Genomic DNA, 16,736 nt, shown 5'->3' on the forward strand with positions numbered 1-16,736 from the left:
TTCCATATAATTTGTTCTGATAGTGAAAATTTGAATGGTTTTTATAGTTAAACTTTTAAAGTTGTGCTCATTCATTTGTGAACTAGTTCTCGAATCTTTCTAAAAAGAAGATCATTTAAATAATTCTCTAGAACTAGTTGAGATCATTAACTAATGATTTGTTTTAAGAGCTAACTAATAAGGAAGAGTATCTAGATCGAAAACTAGTTTCAAAATAATAGTTATTGAACTTGTTTAAGAAACTTTTTAAACTCTAAAGAACTATTTCTAGAGCATTCTAAGAAAGAAGGAACTGTTTTCAAATCTCTTCCATATAATTTGTTCCAAAAGTAAATGTTCGAATGTGTTTTATAGTTAAACGTTTCTACTTGAACTAGTTCTAGAATCTTTCAAAAGGAGATATATTTTTCCTACAAACTAGTTGAAAAATAAGTTCCTGAGGCTTCCAAGAAAGCACTTAAAAATGCTTGCATAGAAATTGTTTTGTTTTATTCTCATAACTCTAAATTCATTATAGATCTTGCCTTCTGAAGTTGGGTTGAAACATTTTGAAGTAAATTTTTGCTTTCGAATGATTGCATTCTTTCACTTATCTTTTTCCATATCGTTACTTTAGTTTGACATGATCTATCAGTCCTGGAATAGTAGAATAGAGTGCAAAACACAAAAGCTTTATGACCAACACTTGATGTGAGTCTTACTAATATACTTATAGGAGTGGATAGGGATTTTAATCGGGATGCTAACGGGTCATTGCTCAATTAGACAATTTGTCAGTAAGTGGGACAGTAATATGCCAGACTATTGAAGGTAATGCGAAGATGCAGAGGAACTGGGAATTTGCCTCTATCCTACAATACAGAATCTCAGTTTGAAATGGCTGGGAAATAGATGCCATGACGAACTGGGGAAAATTGCGGGATTAAACCCTCGCAGTCTACTATGTTTTATCTGGAGAATTAGTTACTTGTTCGGCAGGAATTTAAAGGCAGACCTAGAGTCTCTAATATTACTTTCTTTAGGGAATCGTCTCGGTATATCTTCTGTTTCCAATCATCTCTCCTTTTTAAATAAGCTCTTTCTTGTTTTTCTAGTTTATTTGGTTCTCTATCTTTGGATATTCACTTTCTATGAAAGGAATCACAATGGACCTTATGATCTCCGAGTGCAGTTGCATCTTGTTATCTTTCTTTAGTGAATCGTTTCTGGATTGAAACCCCTTGGGAATCGATCTGTTTGAATGCCTATCTTATCTTCAACTTTGCCCTTTCTTGTTTTTCTAGTGATTTGTTTATCTACGTCTGTCTCCGAGTAGAGTTACATCTTGTTATCTTTCTTTAGGGAATCGTCTCGGCAAATCTTCTGAATTGAATCTGTTTCCAGTGTTTCGTTTCTCTAACTTTGGATCTTTACTTTCTAGGAAGAAAATCACAAAGGAACTTGATCTCCGAGTGAAGTTTCATTATGTTATCTTTCTTTAGGGAATCGTTTTGGTAAAACTTCTGGATCGAAGACTCTTGGGATTCGATCTGTTTGCAATCATCTCTCCTTTTAAACTAAGTTCTTTCTTGTTTTTCTAGTGTGGATCTTCACTTTCTATGAAAGGAATCACTATGGATCTTATGGTCTCCGAGTAGAGTTACATCTAGTTTCCAAGTGTTAAGTGTATTATGCACCTTCTGAAAATGTGTAGTATCTGTCCTAAGTTCTGATCCCAAATATCTTAATAGAACTTTATTAATAATTTCAAAATTTTAGTATCACATCTTTTACCTTTAGCTTTGCTGCTTAACCACAATTTTAAATCAATTTTTAACCCTTTTCCTCATCATCTCTTTTAAAATTCTTAACCCTAAACATACTTAACAAATTCATTCATATTTTTTTTCAATTGTAAAACAATTTTAAATCTACATATGATTAATGCATGATAAAACGGCGGTGGTGGTGGTGTTGGCGGCGGAGATGGTGCCGGTGTAGTGCGGTTGCGGTTAGGGATTTCTTGGTATTTCACAGAAAGAAATAAGAAAACAAAAACCTAAATTTGAAACTTTGTAACGTATTTTGTGTAGTGTTTGTTGTTGGAATTTTAGCCTTTTTTCCCCGTCTTGTCGTTAACTGTGAAATAACAAATAAAAACAACAACAAGTTTAAATAGTGTATGGTAAGTTAACATGGCAATCAAGCGTTTCTCAAATGTGTTTGTGTGTATCAAGTAAATAATGAACGTAGTAATGTTGCCATGTATCCCCAGAAACACTACAACAAATAATAATAAACATATTTGCTCCATGTCAACAAAAAAAAAAAAAATCGGAAAAGAAATAGAAACAATGGGCAAGTTAAAAGTGAAGTGACGGGAGACAAAGAAAAGATTTCGAATACTTAACTACAAGTAAACAATTAGTTTGGAACTTTTTCTTAAATTATTCTCAAAAAAATTTATCTTATTTTTCAGACTTTAAAAGTTGAGTGTATTGTTATTTTGTATAAAAAGTTTTTTTTTGAAATTTAAACAAAAACAATTTTGACAAGTTTAAATATAAAATTTTTATAACAAATACAAATTTTATATTTTTATTGCTAATTATTTTTTGAACTTTTTAAAGCTGATCTGTTGGTTTGTAAGTGCAGTTTAATTGTATAATGGCTATGAATATGGGTATTATGACTCAGGCCGATTTAAATGAGGCTGTCAAATTGAAGAAACGTAAACAATATGAAGAGGAACGTAAGAAAAGGATTTTCAATGCCAAACAACGTTTATATGGGGTAAGTGTACAAAAGGGGGAAAGTTAAAGCCCTGATTGAGAAACCACATACTTTTATTAACAGCTTCTGATATTCTGAATCAGAAGAAATCTTTAAATTAAACTAAATCTGAAAAGTATTTTCTGAAAACAAAGTTTCCTCATCCATTCAGCTCGATTTAGATACATTAGAACGACAAATAGCCGATAAATCAAAATTACAACAACTAGAAGCCGAATATGAACGACGTTATGAACAACAGGCCGAAATGATACAAAAAGTGGTGCACAATAAAGAATTGGAATTAGAGAAACGTAAACGTGACGTAGAGAGTGATATCAATTATTATCGTTGCCGTTTTCAGCGTAAAGATCAACGACGTGAATATGATCTAAATGATCCGGATTCTATTAAAAAATCTCAACCTGTACGTATAGCCGATGATGATTTTAGTTTGGGCATATCATCGGCTCAAATTTTCAATGGTGAGGATTTGGGACAACGAGAACGTCAACAAAAACAAAGAGAACAACAAAGAGCCTGGTTAGATCAACAGATATTGGAAAGAAAAAGAGCCGAAGAATCCCGCCAGCAGGCAGAAAAGGCACTACAAGAGTCCATAGCTTCACGGGATAAACGTTTAGAGGATATGGCCAATTCTGAGCGTAAAATACGTCATCAAATAGTAGACTCTATAAGGCAATATAATTGTCAAATGGCCCAACAAAAGAAACAAGAAACTCTACGCAAAAAGCAAGAGAAAAATGAAGATGATATGGCAGAAATCTATAATATGTTAACAAGTGATATCTTAACCGAAAATCCCGATGTAGCACAATCGAAAACAAATCCTAATAAGAAAATTGCCTTTATGTATCGTGGCATGACTGCTGAGGAATTGCAAGCATTTCGTAAAGATCAGCAGCAACAAATGTTGGATAAAAAGAAAGAGAAAACGGAAGAGCAAATAATGGAAAAACAATGGGAACAGTATGCTTTAAATATGGATCGTGAATTGAGATTAAAAGATTTGGAAATGAATCGCAAGAAACAAAGGGAATTTGAAAAAATATTGGATATTAATGATAAATTGGCTAAAGAGCAGAAACAGCAAAAGGATTTAAACAATAGGGTGCTGAATCGTAATGAAGTTTCAAAAGAATTCTATGAACAATTTAATAAGACCTCACGTTAAGGTTTTGAACAAAATTTTTGATAAAATTTCAAAATTTTAAATAAAAAAATCTTAAGTTTGTGTAAAAATTTTGTATAAACAAATGTTTTCTTTATTAAAAAGTTAAGAAATTTAAGGATTATTTTGGGGTTCTAAAGAGCATCCCAGGGGGACATATTGCTTTCCCAATTTGGACAAATATTCGGTGTAAGCAGGATTTTGGCTTGTAAATGCCAAGTTAAGGAAGGTTAGGTATAGAGCGCCGCTGCTAAAGAAGCAGCTCACTTGGGTTTATTAAGTTGGTCCCGTTATATTACCCTAAGTTAAGGAAAGATTTGCAAGACTTTTCTTGTTCTAAATTTAGAAAAATTCTTTAGTATAATAGTATACGCACAATTGGGACGAACGACGAATTTTTCGGAAAGAATATTCGTCGTCAGAAATAGAACACACTTGGGTGTTCTATTTCTGACGACACAATCATTGCGTATGACGAAATTCGTCGTACGTAACAACCTATGCGATAGGTTTATTTCTATTTCTTACGCAGACGAACGACGAATTAATTGGGGAAAATTGTTTTAAAACCAATTCCGGTAGCCCGAATTTGCCGAAATTTGGCGGTTGTGTGTACAGCTAATGACAATACAATATTATGTTCGAATATTCGAAATTATATTCGAAAATTTGAAGTTATGTTCGAAAAATTTTTTATGCTCTTAAAATAATCTCTGGGTTATAAAAACTAAAAATAAAATTTTCGAAAATTTCGAAAAAATTTTAAAGCCATTAAAACCAGTTCTCGTATACCGAATTGTCTGAAATTGGGCAGTCTGGAGTACACTTGATGACACTACAATGCTATGTTGGAATATTTAAAATTAAGTTCGAAAATTCGAAGTAATGTTCGAAAAAATTTTGAAGCTGTTAAAATAATCTCAAAATGGCGGATATTTACAAAAATATAATTTTAGTTCTTTTCGAGGCCAATTTCTTACATTTTCTAATTTCGAAATAATGTTCGAATAAATTTTAAAGCTGTTAAAATTATCTCAAAATCGTGGAGATTCACAAAAATATAATTTTTGTTCCTTTTTCTTACTTTTTTCAATTTCGAACAAACAAATTTTGAAACGAATTCGCAGTACGAATAATTTGATTGTGTTCCATTCGACGAATTTACGCAACGAATTTTTGTCGACTAGTTCGTCGTGCTATACGAAATTCGTCGTTCGTCCCAATTGTGCGTATACCATAACGGTGACTTTATTCTTTTAGAACAGTTTTAGAACATTAATCCTCTAAAGCCCATGGCGTGATAAAATGCCTTAAATTTAAGTCTTTTAAAAGATCCTTTAAGAAAACCCCCTATTTTCCTTTTTTTTATCCTTCTAATATATATTTCCCTTCTGGTTAATAGTTTTTCCATTCATACGTAATGCTTTCACATATCATAAACCAAACATGTGTTCAAAACGAAGAAAAAAAATACCAGAGCAATACAACACACCGAGCAAAACATGGTTATTTAAAGCAATTAAAATTCAAGAGGAAAAAAAAGAAAATATTCATGATAAAATTAAACAATAAAGGAAGAAGAAAAATATAAACGCCGTAAAGTATATAAGTAAGAAGAAATTTAGTAATAGATAGATAAAAAAGTAGCAGCTGTCAGTGATGGTATTTAAACAGGACACAACATACAGATAGGAAAAAAAGGTAAAACAAAAACTACAACTGCTACTTGTTGGAAAAACAAGCAGGAAAACAACCCTCTTTAAGAAAACAAAAAAACAAACTATCAGAGCCAGAAAACTAATCAAATGAAAAAGTTCAAAAGAGAAAATATAAGAAAAAACTGCAGACATAGGGATATTTAAAGAAAATATGCAGATAGGGAGTTCAGAAAACAAATGTTGAAGATATATAAAGAGTTCACAGGCGCTCAGAAAATATTATTAATTTGAAATAAATCATATCATATTTGTATAGTTTAACTAGCAAAAAATTCAATCGTGTTACCATAACAGATTTCAATAATCATTTACAAGAGTATTACACCCTAGTAAATCTCTCATATGTAGCAAATTTGTAAGGTTACAACATCAAAACTATGATATTATACTTGAAACATGTTTGCAAGAGTAAACATTAAAAAAACCTCTAAATATGAGTTTAAAAGCTAAGTTTTGCAACAATGCCGCTCTTGCAAATATGCAACAGAGTTTAATTATCACTAATAAAATGTTTCAATTTTAACATTTACAACATTAAAATATGTAAAATAATCTCATTGGAAGCAAATTTGTAAGGTTACAACATCAAAACTATGATACTATACTTGAAACATGTTTGCAAGAGTAAACATTAAAAAAACATCTAAATATGCGCTTAAAAGCTAAGTTTTGCAACATATTTACAATGCTGCTCTTGCAAATATGCAACAAAGTTTCATACTCACAAATAAAAAGTTTAAATTTTAACATTTACAACATTAAAATATGTAAAATAATAAAGACAACTCATTAATTGGTTTACAAGACTAAATTTCTTTAGAAACAAGTCTGGTAAATGTGCTAGATCTAAAAAAGACACTAAAAATAAGTTTTCTAACAAACTTGCATTGTTACTATAGCAAATATACAACAAAGTACAATTTTCTCTAATAAAACATTTGTACGAGGTGATTTTGAAATGATATATGTTTTGCAAGTCTTGTAAATTTACTGCAAACTGCAATTTCTGTTAATAAATATAACAATTTGAAAGTTTACCACATAAAAATATGTGAAACAAAGCTCTTTTATAGATTTACAAGACTAATAATCTTTACAAACAGGTTTGGTAAATGTGCTAGACCTTAATAGAAGGCTGCAAAATGGTTTTGTAACACAATTAAAGTGCTAGTATTGCAAATATACTAAAATTGTTGCAAAATTTGTTAATTGTTGTATGAATTATGTATAGTTTCTTTTGCTACTCTTGTAAATATGCTACAAAGTGTAATTAACGTTAATAAATATTGCCGTTTGAAAGCTTTAATATCAAAATATATAATACAATGCTTTACAACACTTTAACAGGTTTGTAAGACTAACAATCTTTACAAACAAGTCTGGTAAATGTGCCACATTTAAATAGAAGACTGTAAGCAATATTTTGTAAAACAATTATTTTATTACTATTGTAAATTTACTAAAATTTTTGCTAAACTTATTAATTTTCTTTGAATTATGTATAGTTTTGTTTACTACTCTTGTAAATATGCTATAAATTATAATTTCCGTTAATATTTATTGCCGTTTGAGGGATGCAATATCAAAATATATAAAACAATGATTTACATCACTTACAAGACTAAAAATCTTTACAAGGTTTAAAGAGAAGACTGCAAGCAAAGTTATAAACACACAATGAAATTACTACTATTGCAAATATAACAATTTTTCTAAATAACCAATTTAAACACGTTTATTTAATAAAATTTGTATTGTTTTACTTGTTACTCTTGCAAATATACTACAAACTGCAATTTTCATTAATAAACAATTTAAATATGTTAGTTTGTAAATCAAATGGCTTTGCTACGCTTGCAAATATAAAAGGTTGTGTAACTTCCACTAGTGAACACTTTACAAGACTAAAAATCTTTTTAAATAAGTCTTGTAAATGTGTAAGATCTAAGCGGGAAACTGCAGGCTATATAATGTAATAAAATGCTGATGTTGTATATATACTAAGAAGTGAATGAATGTTCCTCTAAAATACAATTTAAAGATATTAATTTTCGAATCATATTGCTTTTGTTCATTATACTACTCTTGCAAATATACTATGATATGTGTTTGCCACTAGTGCACAATTCAAATTTTAAAACCTACAAATCTGTGATCTTATACAAGTTTGCAAGACCAAAGATGTGTTGTAAATATGTTATGATTTAAAGAGGAAATTGTAAAGTATGTTTTGTAAATAGGTATAAACTCTGTTCTTGCAAATATACTCAGAGTTGTACTTTTTCATAACAAACCATCTGATGCTGAATATTTTCGATTCAAATGCATATTGTTTCATTTATCACTCTTGCAATCTTATTTATTTCAAAATCTTGAAGAATTAAGGAGAATTAATATGATATGGAGTTGGTAAAGTATATTAAACTTACCAGGCTATATGAAAGCATTTGCATCAGTCTAAGATGTAAAGAAACAATGCTTGATTCGAGACTTTAACTATGAATAATACATCTCTATGAGAATTACTGGGGATCAGCTATGTGGTCTTGTAAACTCACTTAAACTTGTGTGTTACTTCTTAAACCTAACCTACTACTCTAGTAAATACTTCAACTACAAAATATATTGACGAAAACTAATTTGCAATACTAAAATTCTTATTAAAATGGCTTGTAAATATACAAGATCTATAAAAAGAGATCGCAAGCTAAGTTTTGCAATAAAGGGAAAAGCTACTCTTGCGAATATACTACGAAGTGTGATTTTGTTAAAAACAACTTTAACAAGTTAGTTTTAATATTGTAATCATATTGTGTGATTTACTACCCTTGTAAATTTACCACAAACTGTGATTTCTATAACTGAACAAGTTCAAATAATATTAATTTTTATAAATTTTGTAATTTAAATAAATTTAAGGAATTTCCTTGAACAATATTTAACTTAAAATCCCTTAGGTATCCCTTCTTTAATAAAAATTAACATAATTTATAAAAAAAATATGTAAAAATTTTTTACAACTGTTAAACCCTTACATATATGATTACAAGATATACTGATAAAAACTTGCATACCGCTGTGTAGTTTTCTTTTAAACTGATCAGCAAAGCAACTTCTCAAACATTATTATACAATTTTCAAGCAGGATAATTAAGTATGGCAAAGAAATACAGCGTTTTTTTCTAATTTCTTACAACAACACTTAATATGTGGAGAAAGAAAAACAAAACATCTGCTCATAAATGAAAATTTTCATTGTTCTGAAGAAAATGTGAAAAAGAAAGAAACATATGCTGGCTCCTATAGCTTGTCTTATATAATAAAACATAGAAAAACTAGAATATTTAGAAAATAAGAAAAGCAAACAATTTAAGGAATAGAATGGCACATGTTTCTACCACTAGCACGTTGGCTATATGTTTGATGATGAAAACCCCGTATGTCTTCTTGATACTTATTCTAACATAATGTGTATGAAACTAAATAAATAGAAAAAAGAAGAAAAAAAAAAAATACTTATGGAAAACTATTATTATGCTACAAAGGACCTATTACTACCACCATCATATAAACAACCATTACACAAACACTTCTAACGTATACTTAAGCAATTAAAAAGGCTTAAGGAGGAGAAAAAGAAAAAACTGAACAAAAGAAATAAAATTTTCTATAAAAGAATAAAAAAAGAAGGCGAAAAAAAAACTCATTCATGATATAATGTATTAAATGATAACAATTGCATTTTTTTATGTAATGAAAAACTCACACAACAAAAAAGGAAAAATTATGTGTGACATAAAAGGACAATATGTCGGTTGGGGTTTATCAGTAAAGAAATTTGTAAGAAAATTGTAATTTATGATCAAACAAAGAAAAATAAATAGAAAAAAATTTAGTATTTATTTTTAGGAATTTTGTAGTTTAGAGGCAAACAAAATTCTTATCAAATGCCAATGGTAAGTGTTTACTATAATGTGCGGATAGTTTCAGATCTTTCATTTAAACTAAAGGAAAACATTCTTAATAGAAGAACACCTTAGAAATAGTAAACGTTTAGCATAAATCCTGCAATTTTTGAAATTTAAACTATAAAATATATGAAAATTTAATTTACTATACTTTACAATATTTGCAAGACTTAAAATCTTTGAAACAAATATAATATATAGACATTTTACAACATTTGCAAGACTAAAAATTTTTGATACTAGTTCCTGGAAATATGCCACACTATCTGTGATATGTTGCAACTCTAAAAAAGACTATGAAAAATTGATTTACTATACTTTACAATATTTGCAAGACTAAAAATTATTGAAACCAGGTCTTGTAAATATGCCAGACAAGGTTGCAAGTCTGTAGACAGGCTAATAATATAAATAATTTTGCAATATAATAAAAAATTTTGATTTACTACACTTTACAACATTTACAAGACTAAAAATTTTTGATACTAGATCTTGAAAATATGCAATACTACATGAGATATGTTGCAACTCTATAAAATACTATGAAATATTGATTTACTACACTTTACAATATTTACAAGACTAAAATTTATTGAAACCAGGTCTTGTAAATATGCCAGACAAGGTTGCAAGTGTGTAGATTGCCAAAAAAAAAAAAAAAATAAATAATTCTGCAACATAACAAAAAAAATTTGCAAGACTACAATTTTTTAATACTAGATCTTGGAAATATGGCACACTACAACTTTGCACGATGCAACTTTATAAAAGACTATGAAATATTGATTTACTACACTTTACAATATTTGCAAGACTAAAAATTATTGAAACCAGGTCTTGTAAATATTCCAGACAAAGTTGCAAGTCTGTAGACAGACTAAAAATATAAATAATTTAACAAAATAATAAAAAATTTTGATTTACTACACTTTACAACGTTTGCAAGACTAAAAATTTTTGATACTAGATCTTAGAAATATGTCACACTACATGAGATATAAGTTGCAACTCTATAAAATACTATGAAATATTGATTTACTACACTTTACTATATTTGCAAGACTAAAAATCGTTGATACCAGGTCTTGTAAATATGCCAAACAAGGTTATAACTCTGTAAATAGATAAATAAAAAAGTTTGCAACAAAAAAATTTATTTACTATACTTTACAACATTTGCAAGACTAAAAATTTTTGATTCTAGATCTTGAAAATATGCCATACTACATGAGATATCGTGCAACTCTATAAAAGACTATGAAAAACTGATTTACTACATTTTACAATATTTGCAAGACTAAAAATCTTTGAAACCAGGTCTTGTAAATATGCCATGTTTGAACTCGGTATATAAACTAAAAAATAATGTTGCAACATAACAAAAAAAAATATTTGTTTTACTACACTTTACAACATTTGCAAGACTAAAAATGTTTACTACTGGATCTGAAACATTTAAAAACAAAACTTAAATATAAAAATGAACTTTAAGAACCAAATATAACCTTAAATTTCTATATAATTCCCACTATTTTTCATCTAGAAACCCCCCAGAAACTAGTTAAATTTCGAACAAGAGAAAACCCTTTAACATTTCTCTCCTTTGGCTATTATGCAACGTGCTGTTTTAACACACCCGCTGCCATTGAAATTATGTTTTTCCTATTTGTCTGCAAACTGTCATATACTCAAGGAGTAAGAGGGTAAAGTAAATAATAAAGTAAAAACAAGTAGATAAAAAGGAAAGAAAGCAAAAAAAACAACTCCTTTTCATTTCCACAAGTTGTTCTAACAACATTCTAATGACTTGTTTATACCTGCTGTTCTTGCTTAAACAAACGTCTAGAATAAATATTTTCTTGTTTTTTTTTTCGAAATTTAAATGAATATGTATGTAACTTTGTCTAGGTTCTAGATGATTAAAGGAACCTTAAAATGCAGCATGTGTATGTTGTGTAAGAAAAAATTAAAGGTCATTGACTAAATGTCCTTAGGGAAAAGATAAGTAAAAGGAAAATAGAAAGACTGCTTTAAGAGAGACTGTACCAACATTTTTAAAGAATGTTTAGTTTTGTGTTCTAGGATTAATGGTTTTTAAGGCAGACGTGTTGATAAAGTGTTAATTTTTTAGGGTTTTAAATATTTTCCATAAACATGTGGGAAGAGTTTCAGAAAACAATTTAAGAAAAGTTTAGATAATTTTAAAGACAACACTTTTAATAGCAAATGTTTCCCGATTTTTACTATAGAATTATACAAATCATTCCTTTGTAAACCTTGTAGTTGTAGGAAGTCTAGTAAATATACTATAATTGCAATGCAATAAGAATATACTTATGAAACTGTGTTATCCTATTCAAATAAGTTTACAATACTTTACAAAAAGGTCTAGTAAATATGCAAAAACCTAAACAAAAGACTGCAAGCTAAGTTTTGCAACGAAATAAGGAATAACTTTACAAATATGTCTTGTAAATAAGCAAGGGCTAGATATAAAAAACTTCACTAGAAGACAATGTTGACAGCCGTGTTGACACCAGACTGTATCTTCCATATAATGACTTATGCAGAAGTTGCTACAACGAGGATAAAGAGGAGACATTCCAACATATTTGCCTGTGTCCTGTCTTGTTTTGCCCGATATTACAGAGATCCGACTTAAGGGATCTCTCCCGAAATGATATGAATATCTTAGGATTGCTTTGTTTATCTGCGCCACATCATGAACCCAATTTTCTAAGTAAAGATTCGAAGTTGGTTACATTTCGGGTTTTACAAAGGGACCAATGATGGATCCAAGTGATTCGGCCTTCTTCTTGCCTTTCAAAACTACAATTCTTTAAAAAAAGTCACGTAAATACGCCAGCTATAAGCAGATGACTCCAAGTCATAGTCTAAAGAATCAAAAAATTCGACAAAATAAGTCTTGTAAATAAGACGGAACTGAACGGGATGAAGTGGATCCTCAGAATACTTATAAAGAAGATTTTAACACAGAAGTTTATGTAACGATACCAGTTTGATGGATAAAGTCAATCGTCCGTGGGACGTGTTTTTTATAAAAAATAGTTTCAGAAAAGAAAATTGTTTTAAGTGGATCCTCTGGATCCTAAATATGGATTCTAATACAGAAGTTTATGAAACGATACCAGTTTAATGGATAAAGTCAATCGTCTGTGAGACACTTTTATAAAAATTGTTTTAGAAAGATGATTATTTAAATGGATTCTCTAGCATCCTCTGGAACGTAAGAACAATACCTGTCTGATGGATGGAATCAGACTCTTTTAGAACATTTCTTATATGTATAGATCCTCTGGATCTTAATACACACATAAGTTTATGTAATGATACCAGTTTGATGGATAAAGTCAATCGTCCGTGGAACATTTTTTTATAAAAATAGTTTTAGAAAAGGACATTCTTTAAGAGAACACTCTGGCATCATCTGGATCGTAAAGACAACACTTGTTTGAAGGATGAAATCAGACGCTTTTAGAACATTTCTTATGAGTGTGGGTACTCTGAATCTTAATACACTCGTAAGTTTATGTAACGATACCAGTTTGATGGATAAAGTCAATCGTCCGTGGGACATTTTTATATAAAAATAGTTTTAGAAAAGAAGATTGTTTAGTGGATCCTCTAGCATTCTCTGGATCGTAAGGATAATACCTGTTTGATGGTTGGAATCAGTCTCTTTTAGAACATTTCTTAAAAGTGTGGATCCTCTGAATCTTAATCCTATGTGGCGTAAAGAAGTTTATTTAATGATACTTGTTTGATGGATGAAATCAGAAGCTTTTAGAACATTTCTTAGAAATGCGTATCCTTTGTATTCTAATACAGAAGTTTATGATACAATCAATCGTCCGTAGCGCATTTTTTTATAAAAATAGTTTTAGAAAAGATGTTTGTTTTCAGTGTAAAGAAGTTTTTTTAACGATACCTTTTCAATGGATGAAATCTTCAATGACAGCGAAGTTGCTCGTCCTCAGTAAGATAAGTTTAAAGATATTATTCAATATTTCTATAATTAGAACTTGTCCATGGTGTCAACGTTATCATTGTAAACTTACGGCGAAAACTTAAGCATTTCCAGGACAAAATGCTTCTTCTCAGTATTATTATTGAGAACATATAGTTTTTGGGGCAAGATTGGTCGCACGGATTCAGATGAATTAAGACATTAAGGAGAGGACAGTGAAACACTGGAACAGTTTATACGTCATTGCCAGTCATTTGTCGAAATAAGATAAAAATATCATAGAAGAGCTATTATTCCTTCAAAAAAGTTTCTTTTGGAAAGATTTTTGTTCCTTTCGTTTACCTTCATCATATTAATTTAATTTTTAAATAAACTCCATACAACAAATTTGTATTATTTGATGTTTATCCTTGATTTTCTATTTTTCTGTTTTTAACAGCAAACAGAAGAAATTTCTTACATTTGGGTTTAGTTTAGTCAAAGTCCTTTTTTTTCCACATTTATGTTAAATGTTGATTTGTTTATTTTCTTTTTTTCTCTTTGTTTTATTTATTCTTAAGTTGTATTTGTTGTACATGTGTTCATATATTGTTTATTTTTTGTTATTTTTTCGTATTTTTTTATATGTTTTGTTAAGGTTTTATTATGATGATAAACAAATACGAGCAGTCTATGGGCTCAAAATCTTAGAGCAATTGTTGTACATACTTTCTAAATGAAGAAAATGAGAGAGAAGAAAAAAAAACCTTGTATTGTTTATGTACAAAACAGTCATTTATACCATTATCCGAATCCTTATTTGTTTTTACTCTGCGTGTGGGGTTTTCTTTTATTAAATTTGTTTAAGGATATTAGAAATTTAGTTAAATGAATGTTATTTTTTTGTTTCTTCTTAAGACGAGTAAACAATTTATGAAAATTTAAACAGTTTTCCCAGTTTTCATTTAAAATTGATTGAAATTGTTGTTGAAGTTATGTTTTTAATAATTGTACTTGTTTAAACTTAACTTATATGTATCAAGTAATATTGTATTTTTGTGAACAAATATTTTTTACTTCAATAAAAAACTCTGCTTACAATAGGTTATGTGCCCAGAAGTCATAGAAATTTAAATTAAGAAATTTATTAATTAAAAAAAAAATTGAAAGAAATTTTTTTGAAAAATAATTTGTGTGTGAATAATTAGCAAGATTATTCAAGACCCAAGATTATTCAAGACTCAAGATTATTCAAGAATCAAGACAACTCAAGATACGAGATAACTCAAGATTCATGAAATGGAATTCTGCAAAAATATAAAACAATTATCTGGTGAGTCCGACTGGCCTATATGGAAAAGGAAGGTTAGAGACCTTTTCGAATTTTATGAAGGTGCGCTGGATGTAGTTGAGCATAAGCTAGTCAAGCCGCAGCCTCTTGAAAACCTGGCGACCGAATCACAACAAAGAGAACACAAAAAGCAATGTGAACTATTTAGAAAAGCCAATTGCTATGCAAAAAGCATCATCACGAGTACAATTAGTGATGAAATATATCAGAAAATAATGGACAAGGATTCTGCTTTTGAAATGTGGGAAGCTTTAAAACAGCAATACGAAGCAACTTCCAAAGATCAACTCTTTAAGATGTGTACGGAACTTTTTTCTTTCCAATGGAACAATAAAGAAGACGTTTCAACACATATTTCAAAATTAAAGAATTTATTTAATGAAATAAATAATGGTTTAAGGTTGAAAAATGAACATACATTGCCGGATCTGTTATTGGTATGTAAAATTCTATATGTTTTACCAAGTTCGTTTGAGATGTTCAAATCAAGTTGGATGATGCTTACCCGAGACGAGGATAAAACAGTTGATGAATTGATTATGCAATTATGTTTATTTGAAAGAAATTTAAATAAAGGTGAAATTGATAATGAAGAAGCATTGATGGTAAACCAACGAAAAGAATTTCATCGTAAAAAGAATTTCAAATCAAACAACAAGAAAGAAGATACTTGTCATTATTGTAAAAAGAAAGGACACTGGTTAAAAGAATGCCGCAAATGGATATCAGACGGAAAACCAAACAAGCTTCAGAAGGAAAAGGTTGAACATTCTAACGTTGCACTTCAGTCACTGACAGCAGAAGCAAATGTTGTAATTTCAAAAATGGATTGGTGGGTAGATAATGGTGCTACAAAACATGTAACACATTCATCAGAATTTTTCATAGAATATGAAACCTTTAAAGAACCACATTCCATTCAAGCTGCTGGTAAAGAAACTCTTCAGGCTGTAGGAAAAGGCACAATAGAATTTGTATCAAAAATTAACGAAAATAAAGAAATTACTATTAAATTGGAAGATGTTTGGTATGTTCCGGGAATTACAAGGAATCTGTTTTCAGTTTTGGCAGCACATGATAAAATTTCTACAAGTGAATTTAAATCATTTCCGCAAAAATGTTACTTCAAAGTGAACGATGAAATAGTTTTAACTGGAAAACGTGAAGTAGGCGGATCGCTGTACAAAACAAGTATTCTTCCAATAACAACAAATAAAGTGAACATAGCTGTTGATAAACGATCGATCTTACAAATATACCATGAAAGATGGGGACATCAAAATAAACAACATGTGATGAATAAACTACAAAAAGAGTTTGGTCTTAAAGTTAAAACAGATAAAACAGTATGTGAATCATGTGTATATGGGAAATCGTGCCGGTTACCATTTGGAAGACGTGAGACAGCAACAAGTCCTGGTGAACTTATATCTACCGATGTGTGTGGTCCTTTCCCGCCTTCATTTAAAGGATTTAAATATTTAGTTGTATATAAAGACGACTATACAAAATACAGGTATGGATATATTATAAGAAATAAGTCAGATGTGAAGGATACCCTATTAGAAATGCTAGCCAATGCAAAAAGTCAAGGACACACTATTAAAACTGTTCTAAGTGATAATGGTGGAGAGTTTATTAGTAATGATGTAAAGAAAATATTCAAAGCTAATGGTATTAATCATAAAATAACTGCTCCATATACTCCTCAACAGAATGGTAAAGCCGAGAGAGAAAATAGAACTATAGTAGAGATGGCGCGAACATTTAAATATTCAAACAAAGAAGT

General features: G+C 29.6%; 2 protein-coding genes across 2 annotated transcripts in view; one reads left to right on the plus strand and one right to left on the minus strand.

Moving 5' to 3' along the window:
• Positions 1-16,736, minus strand: part of LOC119611113 (G2/mitotic-specific cyclin-A) — a 47,270-nt gene that overhangs the window by 17,210 nt on the left and 13,324 nt on the right. The gene's annotated exons all lie outside the window — the stretch shown is intronic.
• LOC119611115 (RIB43A-like with coiled-coils protein 2) lies at positions 2,553-3,946 on the plus strand. Its single transcript, XM_037966584.1, has 2 exons — positions 2,553-2,772; positions 2,924-3,946. Exons 1-2 carry the CDS (start codon positions 2,647-2,649, stop codon positions 3,944-3,946), a joined length of 1,149 nt encoding a protein of 382 aa, XP_037822512.1. The 5' UTR covers positions 2,553-2,646.

The sequence above is a fragment of the Lucilia sericata genome, unplaced genomic scaffold (assembly GCF_015586225.1).
Source record: "Lucilia sericata isolate MDLA Ls3-8-SP2 unplaced genomic scaffold, ASM1558622v1 Contig001365F_arrow, whole genome shotgun sequence".
NCBI lineage: Eukaryota > Metazoa > Arthropoda > Insecta > Diptera > Calliphoridae > Lucilia > Lucilia sericata.